The sequence below is a fragment of the Bombus fervidus genome, chromosome 5 (assembly GCF_041682495.2).
Source record: "Bombus fervidus isolate BK054 chromosome 5, iyBomFerv1, whole genome shotgun sequence".
Lineage (NCBI taxonomy): Eukaryota > Metazoa > Arthropoda > Insecta > Hymenoptera > Apidae > Bombus > Bombus fervidus.
Window position 1 is genome coordinate 8,376,260 of NC_091521.1, and position 13,143 is coordinate 8,389,402.

At 31.6% G+C, this 13,143-nt stretch overlaps 1 protein-coding gene across 1 annotated transcript in view; it reads left to right on the top strand.

The window, feature by feature from the left end:
• Positions 1 to 13,143, top strand: part of Machr-b (muscarinic acetylcholine receptor) — a 53,548-nt gene that overhangs the window by 36,008 nt on the left and 4,397 nt on the right. Inside the window, exons 3-4 of the mRNA XM_072003241.1 lie at positions 11,869 to 12,068; positions 12,609 to 12,803. Coding sequence (XP_071859342.1) covers positions 11,869 to 12,068; positions 12,609 to 12,803 — 395 coding nt within the window. The remainder of the gene's footprint in view (positions 1 to 11,868; positions 12,069 to 12,608; positions 12,804 to 13,143) is intronic.

Sequence of the window (13,143 nt, forward strand, 5' to 3'; positions counted from 1 at the left end):
AAAATCGTAGTTTTCAAATACAAACAGCAGCAGTCTCTAAGAGCATATTTTGTCAGTAAATAATTCAATATAAATCCCCGAACTAAGAATCTCCGGAAATGTGTACATACTCGTTAAATGATCAGATTTCTAAATCAAACTCAAAGACTGGAAAAGAGATCTGAATCCTTTGATTATGACATTTTAATCCTTTTAAGTTAGAGTATAGATCTTTTCAAGGTAAAACATCTAATACTTCTCGTCCTGAGGATTTCTATGATGTAATCAACCAGTAAATCTAGCTCAATTCCATGGTGTATTGATACTTTTTAAAATGTATGATTTCGTTTCGAAGAGATAAAGGTAAATAAAGATAAATTGGTTTATATCGTAGTTTCCTTACTTTATTTTTTATTTATAAAAACAATACGAAGAATGATTTTCCATTATCAGTATCACTGTAATAGCGTCAATAAAGAAGACCGTAGGATTGAAATAACATATTTATGATTATAAAATATAAAAAAAATTGAGCTCCGATTAAACTTATCCATGAACGAAATGTTTCGTTTACTGGTTTTATCCATCAGGGGCTGCATGAGATATTTCCTAATTCGAAATTGTTTATTTGACGCTTTGGAGTGTCCTAATATCAATTCTCAGTACTATATGTAGTCCTTGTTTAATGAAGTGTACTAAAATCGATTACGGGGCAATATACATACGTATACAGAGGCCTAATACTATTTTAGATCATAATAGATATCCATGTAGACGTTAATGTAGAGAGATGTAGATAGTTACAAAGGTACATTATATTGATCAAAATTTACATAGCTATAGGTTTATGCATACAGTTAGGAAATTATGCATGCAATATTTTATGCAACCTATTGACATTATATTTCATTTTATTCTAATATTCGTTTAAGTAAAAATGAAAGTATTGTTTAAATAGAAAAATCGTCGTCTGATTCAGAGAACAGATATTTTACCTCAGAGGAAATTTTTGCTATTAAGGAGAGAAATCAGGCGAAAAACGATCACCCTGTTTAAGATCGTGCCGCTTTCCTGTACAAATGCCTACCACTTAACAAAACGTTCTGTAATAAATAAGAAGAACGAGCAATGTAAAGAAACAAAATATCCTTGTCACTGTTGCAATCTAGTACCACTATGTTCTAAAATACTTGATGGTAAAGTAAAATGAAATGAAAAATGTATTATATTTATCTTATTAATCATACACAGTCGCGTATATTCGACATCAAAGAAACTTTAAATGAAATGTTAAAAATATTTCCTCTCATAAGAGAATAATTCGATATTCTATAACAAAATCTAATTTCCTGTAGCATACTCCTCCCTCCATATTATCAGTACAATGATTATAATACATCCATAACATCAGTATAATTGATGTAAAGATAAAAACCAATTAAAAAATATATTTTCATAGAAAGATAAATTATTTATAAAGTGAATGGAAGGTATCGAGTGTGAATGTCCTGAAAAGGATGAAAAAATAAAACCAAAGAGGAGATACACATACCAATGTTGCACTCGATAATATAATATCGTTGATAGCAAAATTCCTTAACGCAAATATCTATCCATTGACTAAAATGAGAAAACGTGATTTGATTCATGCACGACATAAGTTTTTACGCCTACCGATCCGAACTTCCCGGAAAGACTTTTTTGCGATAACGGCCTATTTCTCTGAAGGGGTGTATCGCGGAATTTAAGGAAACGATGTCACGGGAAGCTGTGTACCACCGAAGAAGAAACAGCGGAGCTGATATCACCCCTGCAGCTATGGGTTATGTATTTCGTGCATGGCGAGACAGGGAAGAAGCACCTTTTCAAAGACTGCATCCAGTTGCGAAAGAAGAAAATAAAAATAAGGTTTCCCTTGAGGGAGTCGCGAGGAAGTATCGTGAAATGGGGATGGTGTGATGCAACAATTCGTCATGGTTTTCCCAAGTCCTTTGGTAAATCACTCCCATCTCGCTGAACTAGTATACTGTTCTGTCACACTACCCAGATATATTGAATCATAATATTATGTGTCACAATATAATGGAGCTGATTGTTTAATAGATAAGTAAATCCTTACTAGTTAATAAATGTACATATACGAAAAAGTTTTAAGTCTTTTTAAGTTAAAGAATAATAAATAATTGACACTTTAATCGAACATAAATGTGATACTTTTTGCAGATTTCAATTTAAGATTTAACGAATTGTATCTTGCCTAAATAGAAAAAATATAGTTAAAAGAGGATCAATTTCTATCGAGCGTTATCTTATACCTTGTCCGAGATATTACTAGATTTTTTATGGCTTAACAGCACGATGCACACCTCGATTTTCCGACAACAATCGATTTTCCATAACCACTTGAGGAGACCGTAAATTGAACCTTCGACATTGAGAACGTCTCGAATCCTATAAATCTCATAAATTTTTAGCTTACATCATTTCATTCCTGTAGATGTGAAAATGCAAGTGACCTCGATCTTTTATTGAAAAAGAAGTTTTTTGAAAATTCTTTATATTTTAGTCTTTTATTGGCTAAGTAAAAGGTTAAAAAATCCTAACAATTGTTAGTTATATTTTAACAATATAAAATCAATTTTATATTGAACTGCATCTATAAAAGTAGAAATTTTAAAAATGTCGAACGTATGTAATGTTTCTGATTAACAATTCGGAACATTTGAGCTACGATTATCGTACTGTTCGTAGCCTTTGTTCCCTCCTAATGTACGGAGGATATAAAAATTTTAAAACATTTTTTATAACAATAGCGAACCATCTGCTAATATTCTGGGATTCGTTCGTATTCATCAACCCCTACAGTTTAAGCTCGGTTTCATGCAAATAATACTCGTGTAGGCCGTCATCTCTTCTAGTAATCCTAGTTTGTTCTAGTTTTTCAGTACCACTGGTGAGTAGCAACAATTAACGTTGAAGATACTGAAGAATATAGATATCGTAAAATTATTTTCAAATCATCTTTAAAAAGTTATGTAGAAATGAAGAAGTAATCTAATTAAAACGATGGAAAATATCTTAGTATCGTAATAGTGATTATAATTTTTAGAGGGTTAATTTCTTCAACGTGATACGAGTATATTAAAAACAAGATGTATTAAATCATAAAAATTTAATCTCAATTAATTTCTGACTTTTTCACATATATCCCATTGTTTCTTCTACCATTAGTTTTTCGGATTATTACTTCCTCCTCTTAAATTAAATGCGTTTAATACGAAATTACTCATTGTCATTCGATTTTCAATTAACTAAGCGTTGATCACCACGATTCATTTTACGATTAACATCGAGTAATGTAAGAATCATTCTCGAATCAAATTAAAACAATGAACGAAGAGTTTAATTAGTCACCAACTATTTCAGAATTAAAATCACAAGTAATCACGGTATTATCAATTTCTGATCAGTTCCTTTTCGAGATGCTTTATATACTATGTATAGATGTTAACTCAGTAGTATGCACAAGAGATCCTCTTACGCGGCTTTGTTCTCTTTCATGGTTTGTTGGTCGAGACGGAAGAATGGATCACATTGATTAATATCCACATATTTTTCGTATGTACACATAATGCATCATGAGCCATATAATTCTCATATTATGATAATAAGAAACAAATTAAGAATATATGTTCAGTTTTTAAAGTTTATTTAGTTGAACAACGTATGATCGTGACTGGAGGAATATCAAAACCTGTCAAACCATGCGAAAGTGTTCCACGAGCTCTCAGGGCGGAATCAACAAATTCTGACAATGCCGCTTCATTTTGATCGCTGTAAGGCGTGTCATCCATTGCGACTCGATACAATGCCGATGGCAACCGTTGTTTTGGTTCATTGCAGGACGAATCGAAACTGCGAGTAGCATTCACATAATGTTGGAACGATGCCTGTCTGCTTTGGTACTTGTTGCAGTTCCTCTCGACGTTTGAAATTCCTCTGGCTGCCCTCCCTTTCCCGCAATTTTTTTTTCCTCCTCGTTCGTTTCAACTCTTTCCCGCTCACCCCATCTTCGTATTGGTTCGCCTTGCTCGCTCATCCTTTCCTCTCTGTCTATCCGTATGATCATGCCATTCCACGGCGATGATCCTCTGCTTAACAGGGCTTACGTAGCAGCTACCCTTCACCGTCCTCTTGGCACACATATATACAAGGGTAGATCTAACATACGGGCAAAGCAGCGTCGATTACTGTCCATGTATTTGGGCCGCCTGTTTACATAAATAAAACTTTCGATGAACTTCATTCACCTTCAGACATTTCTCTCTTCTTTTTTTCTTTTTTTTCTTTTTAATTCAATTAAATGGAAATGTATGCGAATTATATTTTGCAGAGTTCTCGAAGAGGAAAAGGTCAAGGAACAGGTATGAAGAAGCGAGGTACTTGAAATGAATGAAATTTAACTAGAACTCTCTTTTAAATATGGTGGATCGCGTTATAAGTTCTTGAAATTTCGATAGGTTGTGCATTCATTCCACACGAGATGCTTCGCTTTAAAGGGATGAAAAGCTGCTTTCTATAAGTGAATCGAATGGCAGATAACTGAGATGAGAGTTATCTGGTTTGTAGAATAAGGTTTTATGATATGAAAGTGAAAATTTGATGCTTGTTTATGTCGTGAAAGGAAATGAGTTTGATAATAGAATTATTGTTTATAAATAATTAGAGCTTTCTAAGTGTTCTAAGAGCGTTCTAAGTGTTCGTTAGAGAGTATGAAATAAACAAAAAATGAATATACAATGAGGAATGGGGAGATGTTCCTCGAAACAAATGTATGCAACGAAGTTTAAGAATAAAAAAAAGATGTTATAAAGTATATAAAGATGTTAAAATATAATAGCGTATCTATATACATAGATATATTGTACATTTAAGTTACTATAAGAAGTATCATTCTTACAAAAGTTAAAAAATCTCGATATAAGTATTTATTTTAACATTTAATTGAATACTTTAATTATTACTGAAAAGTTTAGTTAAATGGAACAATGGAAAATTATTGTTTCTAAAAAGTTATAATCGTGTTAATTTCGTAAACTCATTCTCATGTCCAAAAGCAACTACTATGTAGATTATTTCACCGTCCGTGAATATCATTAAACTAAACCTTTGCAAATTAAATAATATCTAACAGAATATATGGAATTCATGAACGAATGAAATGATTCAGGTTAAAGCACTTTTGACAAAAACGAATCAAGTTAATTAAAATATTTTAACGAAAGGCATCAGCGTACTTATAACCGAGAACATTCGGTGTGCACACGCTTCTTTAATCAAAAAAAGATTTTTCATATGCTCAAAGTCATTTCTCACATCCTACTCTCTATTTAGCTTCTCTCAAGCTTCCTCTCGTTGAATTCTCCTTTCATCCGAAGGTATTCAAGAGGAACTGAATATCCGCCACCTGAGTATCGTTCATTCGGTAAAGAGACTCTTGCGTAAATCCCTCAACGCAGAAATGTATACTCTGTCATTCAGTTGAACTATTGAACTGCCCTCGAAGAAAATACCTATAGTCAGTTTAAAAAGTATTTACACAACGAATAATTTCAGAAGAAACTTCATATAACTTATAATTCGTACATATTACTATGAATGTTTAAGATAATGAAAATATATGAAAAACTCAAATATTTTGCACATTTTACGGAAACATTTAAGAGAATTCCATAATTGATAGAAATAATCACGGAGAAGTGCTTTTTGACAAGTCTTACCTTTAAATGTGCGATGTAGCCAAAAGACAGTTGACTCTGTCTCTGAAAGTCCTTAAGACTGCAGTACGTATACTCGTACGAAGTAAGTTGACATCGCGTGAAAACACGCGTTTTCTTGCGCAAGAGTAATGCAATTTAAAAGAGTGGTAGAAAATGATAAATGGAATAGTTAATGGATCAAAATATAAAATGCAACAAATACTTAACTGATCTAAATCACAAAATACTGGAATAAATAATTTCAGAAACGGAAACATTCGCCAAATTCATTTAAACACTCGCCATTCGTCATTCTTACTCACCAAAAAGAAATTCAATATTGACAAGTATAAAGTACAAAATTATTGAAAAATTCAGTGCCAATACAAATTTGAATATTTCAACCACTATTTTAGAAGTCACTTACGAAAAAATAGCTATTATGACAAAAAAACACGTAGAAGAAGTTTCATAAATTATAGAAATGAGAAGGAAAGGGAAGAATTTGCACCAAAATAGAAAAGAATGTACATGAAGTAGTAGAATAGTGTCATTTTTACGAGAGTAAATTTATCATCCTTAGCTCAAATGGACACCGTACAGGGGAAGAAGAAGAACACAGAAGAAGCAAGAGTACAAGATTTTTAATGTATGGCCTACGATAAAGCATAATGGTGCTTTTATACGTGTTCTGCCATTGTATGAATGTTGCTGGGCATTAGATGTTATGTACGAGATAATGGACCACCATATACGTATCTGTAAATATTTTAACATTTGTTTTCTCGTTAGTCCCGAAAAAATGGGAATTTTAAAATACACCGAGTACATTATACCTCGAGTCACTTACTACGTTCTTAATATAAATGGGGATACTGTATAATACAGTCATCCTAAATCAAATTTACTAAACAGGTGTGGTATTATTTACAATAGAAGCAGAAATAGTAAGACATACCATAATATATCATTCAAAAAAATTTTTTTAAATGATGGACGATAGAATTTATAAGAAGAATATAATTATTATCACGAATAATAATGGTTTTTTACTATTCTAATATCCCACATGAAGTTTTTTTAAAATCTCTTACCCACAACGGAGTTCTTGGAAACCTATTTATCTTTACCTACCTTTATGGAACACATTTGCGTTTTCGTTACAGACGCTTTCGGAAACCAAGACTACTGCAGACTTTAACTAAGTGTACTTGAAAATTTTTTCTCAGACCTACAATCTAGGTCACCTGTGCAATTTCACGACATCTTAATTGCGAATTGCCTGTAATTAATAAAGAATGAGAAAACAATTGTCTAATGCGACAAGAGTTTAACGGATAGTTTTCTCTTAAGCAATTAATTTGATGATTGTTTACCAGTAATGAACTAGCTAACTACTAAGTAATGAGCATTGTATCGCGTAAGGTATCTTTACGAAACACGGGACGCTCTTGAATAAAATTTCAAGTCTTCGTCAGGAAGATAATAATTTTTCGTTTTGTTGAAATTTTTCTATTGCGATTATTGGATGATTTTTCAAATAGTTAGCGTTGTGAATAATTAGCGAATAGAAGCGTTGCGAAGAATATATCGAAATAAAGAGAATTGAAAAGTTGCGAGTGCTCCCTGACAAGGGTGTCTCTGGCTGTTCGACTCACGGTTGAATGACCTTGATGAGCGGGCATTACAACTCATTAGACAAAACGGATACTTTACCCTTGTTTCGATGCACGAGTTGCGGCAACCCATCGAGCACCCTTTCCTCTTCTAAAGTATCCTGCAAACGCCCTCTTACCCCGAGCCACCCTCCTCGACATTCGGCTCTTACCAATACTCTCGTGCTCCCTCTTCGAACTCGTTTAAATACTCTCTCTTGTGTCTTTATAGTTACAATATCTTTAACCTTCGTCATTTTAAATCGTGAACTAATTTTCTTGATTAACTTTCATTGTATCATTAAAAAAAAAGAAACATATATTCACTAGAAAGCTTATATTTTAAGTTAACGACAAATAGGAAGTATTAGATTGATGAATAAATTTCTGTTATCAGATTCTGCTTATATGTATACCTACAATTTTATTCTGGAATTTTGCCAAATTGTCGTTGTATTTTAACTATCGAAATATAAAATATATAAAAAGGTAGTGTAATATTACTGGATAAATTGGATAACTTATATTTTGGAGGAGTATTAATCACGGCAAAATTTTTTAACGGAAAAAGCGTTCGATATCCTGAATCAGACTGTTATGTTACTCTTTTCTATTAATATACTTTCCCATTTGATTTCTTGTCTATAAATATTCTTCCCTCGTGTAGTTTGATATTTTTGAATATCTAGTATTAAAATATTAATATTAGTTTTTAATCTTACGAGTTATGTTTGTAATATGAATTTTGAGACATGTTTGTGATGAAATAACAATTAATGTGGCACGGGCATTGGGTATTGATCTAAAATGTTTAGGCCCTGATACATGTACTGTACTGATACGAAGATTTCTTCTTTGTCGGTATGATGTTCGCTCAAAGTTATAGTTAATTACAGGTAGTTGGCTCCTCTTTACGAATCATTTCACTTTCCAGAGCTGTAAAAAAGAAATGCCGCTATAACGAGGACAAGTATTTACGAATCATTTCACGGTGGTGCAACTTGAAGAGAAAGCCTGCTATAACGAGGACAAGTATTTACCCTCGAGAACATTGAAACAATGGATCTCATCTCTCTCATCTTTTATTCGCGTGGCTTCATTGTCTGCGTTCGCAGAAACTTGTTCTAATAATCTTAGAACGATCTTATTGATTTGCAAATCTGATTCGAAATCGAAGACGTTCGAGTTAATTGTATTCCTGTAAACCCTTCGATTAACTTCTGGCTGGAAGGAAGCGTAAAATTTGAAGCCTTGCTTCTATCAATATATTTACACTTCCAAAAATTTAATTAATCATTAAATTAATTATTATATTGAATGCAACGAAGTAGAACGTTGATAAGATCTGGTATGAATTGGGATTGTTGACTAGCAAAATACGATAAGCCACTTTTTAGGTAAAATAAACTATTTAATTTGAAACTGAAATTTGAAAAAACTATCTTAATCATTTAAGGGAAGAACGATAATTAAGGACTATTATCAGAATCGTTTCTGGCGAAAGTTAGAGCAGTAAAAAGAATTCTTTGAAACGTATTTGCTTAAGTATATTACTCTTAATCTATGGTTTTCTTATTTCAAAAATATTATATACACTAGACCGTTTCACTGAATATGCATTTTTAAAAGGAATTTCTATGTAAAATTATATATTATCTGTTTAAAAAGAATTCTAATTATAATAGAACAAAAGTTTAATATTCATAAAATTGATGTAGAATTTATTAAAATTCAATAGATGTAGGAATAAGAAAATTTCACGTAAAATTTCTTCATACCTGTTTTTTAAGCAACGCATCCCTTTCAGTTTTACAAAAAATTACCCACTTCTATGAAGTGCGAGTTTATGGCTCATATACCTCATTACCATTTTCATGAAATTTAAATACCGCATTATACTCATATTTACAATCACATGAAGTTAAAATGTTTTGGTATTTTAGTATTTCTTTCTTCGTATACATTGCTGCACTTCTTAAAGAAGGTAATTAAAATAAAAAGTTGTATATGATAGAAGGTTTTTTTATCGAAAAGTGTGTAGTATATCCCAGGAACTACAGGATGCAAAACAATAATAAGAAATATAAAAATAGCAATTAACTGAATATTTACAAACTTATAAAACATCTTTTTTTTTTAAACTACAACATCGATGCTAGTAACAAGTAGTAGAAATAGAAATAATTATGGTATTACAAATATACTACCAGCTATAAGAATAAGCAAAGTAGGAATTTTCCAGTTTGCCAGTAAATGTAAAATAATTGAAATTTACTGCAGGCAGTGTGTATATAAGCCATTTACAGTGAATTCTAAATTACAAGTATATCACTTAGCCCACATTTTAATTTTAGTTTTGGATGGTTTTAATTTTATTAAAAAAACCTATACAAAACTGTATGAAAAGGCAGTGTGTATTTTGTAACTCATGAATGGACGACGTTAATCAGATCTTTCATAAACGTGAAGCTAGAAAATGTAAGAGGCAGAGGTATGTTTAACCCGGAACAGTTATGATAGACTGGCTAAATTATTTAAAAACGAGTCACCCTCTTTAAGGCGCAGCCCATCGTTTCTTGCCTAGCGGCGACAGGGACCTGCGAGAGAGGAATGGATGTGGTTCCATTCATGCTTATTTCAAGCTCATTGTGTGCCCGGTGTATTCAGCCTTTGACTTGCTTCTCGTGTTGCCACTGCAGCAATGTTTCATAGAGAGCAAGAGGCATGTGCATGTCACTAGCTAAAATCAGGAAATATCGCTGTCACATTTTCTTCGATGCTAACGAACATTACTAAAGAAGTAACGCCCTTACGATTCGATGATACCTCCTAATGCCTTTTGTAGCAGATCGTGACACACTACGATTTTGCCAATACATTACTGAATCACAAACTTATATCTAGAACAGATATTGTTAATATTCTGTTTGAAAATGAACACAGAATAATAGTTTTGGGATAATAATTTTCTTCAAGATAAGGAAGTAAACTTTGAGATGATCGATTTTGTATATGTTATTAACGGCTGCTGCTAACGCCAGAATTTACCAGATCGATCAAAATTGATCAAATAATCTTAACAATTTCTCGTAGAAATTTCATGAACTCGCGACTATACATTTTTAAGTTTGAATGATCTTTTTGTCAAATATGGGGATGAAAGTTTGTCCTGTCTCTTGCGCCGCGTATTTCTTTCCTATACTTTTCAGCTTAATTTCTTTAATACAAGTTCCATACTGTTGTCGATAGTTCTAATATTAATTACATTTTTTAACGTTTTTACTGTGTGATTGATAAATCAGGTGAAGGGACTGAGTCTGTTTTATATCTACGCTTGCAATAGAAATTCAAATAACATATTTTAAAGGTTTATGTCAGTTGTGTATATGCTGAAAATTTCATAGAAATCGATTGATACAGAAACGACAGGCGTCGAAGGATGAAGATCGTAAAATGGTCTTTACATTTATTCACAGTTTTCACGATTTTCACCATTTATGACCGTTTGTCGCTCATAGCAGTACGTATATATGTAACTGGCGTAAATTCTCAAAATGTGTTGTTTAAATTGTCATTATAGGCCTAGATAAAAAAAGATTGTAGAAAACTTTTACTTTTACTTTTTTCTTCGCGATTTTGACCAATTGCAACTTTCCCCAAATTTTTTTTTATATGTCATCTAGCAAACTAATTCTTCTAACTTCTCAAAAAAAAAAAAAAAAAAAAGAAACAATAAAAACAATAAAAAAATTATAAAGAAAATGAAGACGTTTGGTTCAGCTTTAAAAAGGTTATTCTATTTTAAAAAGTGTCCGAATATTAATAGAAGTAATTGTGTATCAGAAGCGAAAATTTGAAAAGATTCAGTACAGTATAAATGATGAAATCTTAGTATATAGCGCATTTTATATAATAATTGTCTTTGTATGATATCATCATCGTTATATTCTGATTAACAAAGCTATATAGATAAGTAAAGTATATACTACCTATGTAAAGAATTAAGGAAACGAAGTCAGCTTATCTTCAAACGACGCGATATGAAGTCAAACTAATTCAGAGTATAAAGTTTCATATAACGTCTCCAGAAGACTCGAAGAATCAACAAGAGGAAATTGAAGCAATTAAATAACTTCCGCTAATGCGCATGTTCCAACATATAAAGTCTATCATACTAAAATTTTCAGCAAGTTCTAAAATAACTATGCGCATCCAATGTCTAAATAATTTCTGCCTCAACTTACTCTGATCTACCCCAAAATTAAATTCTTCAAGCTAAAATACTACTTTGTTGTACAACAGTGAATAAGTTTAAAATCAAATAACAATAAATGTAGTTTTTGAAATAGGAAATAGCAATTAGTATAACTTTGTGTTTCAAAAATAAAAATTTCTGATGAAAATATTCTTAACGTGTTTTCCTTCGGTGTTTTGTCTAAATACAAATACTCTAATATTTGTAATACAATTTTTAGGAAACGGGAGAGGCAACGGGAACGTCTTTGTCGCATGTACAATCACATTTTGACGGAATGCTCGCAGCTAAATGGAAGCTGGCCTGACCCGGATGATCCGCGCTGGAGCAGCGGGGAATATGTAGAACTTCTGTCAGACTGGTTTCCGTCAAATATTACCAACGGAACGATAACAGGAAATGCAACAACCTTATCAACTGGTAACACACAATTAAATTTTTCTCGATGCCATTACTCATATTTAGTGAGTTAAATTTACTCGAAATTGCTTTTTATCATTAAGACGTCGTCATGAATAATTTTAAGAAACAATTCTAATGATATATATTTAATTATTTAATTAATATATTATAATATATTAGAGTGTATTATATATCTATTATTCGTTATAGCATATTACACACTAACTACTATTAGCATATTACTTAAATATGTTAGTTATAAGTCGTGAAATTTTTTAACTCAAAAACAATAATATTCTCTACTATGTTTGGTGTTTACACTTTATATATATATATATATATATATATATATATATATATATATATATATACATGTTATTTCAAAATCAATTTTGGTAAAAAATTAATTAATGATGATTCCAACTTAATGAATAAAATAGTGACAAGATTAAAATATAACAGCATGCAGGAACCCAATATTAATACTTTTTTTTATTTATAATTGAACAGAAATGAGAAGCGCTTTTTTACTGAAAAGACATTCTATATATTAAACAGCGGAACCTTTTGCGCCTGTTCTACCGCCCTTCGAACTCTGGCAGACGATACTGATTGCTTTCTCCCTCGCATTATGCATACTGTTAACTGTCGGCGGTAACATTCTCGTCCTTCTGGCATTTATCGTAGATAGGACCATCAGACAACCGAGCAACTACTTCATTGCCTCATTAGCAGCCACTGATATGCTTATTGGTAAGTTTTCCTGCTTTTTATATTTTTTTGTCCTACAACTATAGGTAAATTATCCTTATTTTTGTAAATGATATTGCTTTGAAAAGGTAACAAAATATAATTACACTTTATTTATTAGAAGCGTTGATTATATTGATACAAATATTCTGGACTTATATATGTAGAGTAAACGAAAATTGTTTATGAATCATTAGATAGTTAAATTATTACTAAATTAAAATTATTAGTATTTTATTACATTTCATTACACGTTATACTTCAGTGAAATTACGTAGTGGGTTATTTCTTTCGATTTCCTCTATTTCCTCCTTGCCATTTTAGAAATAACACTTTAAAATAT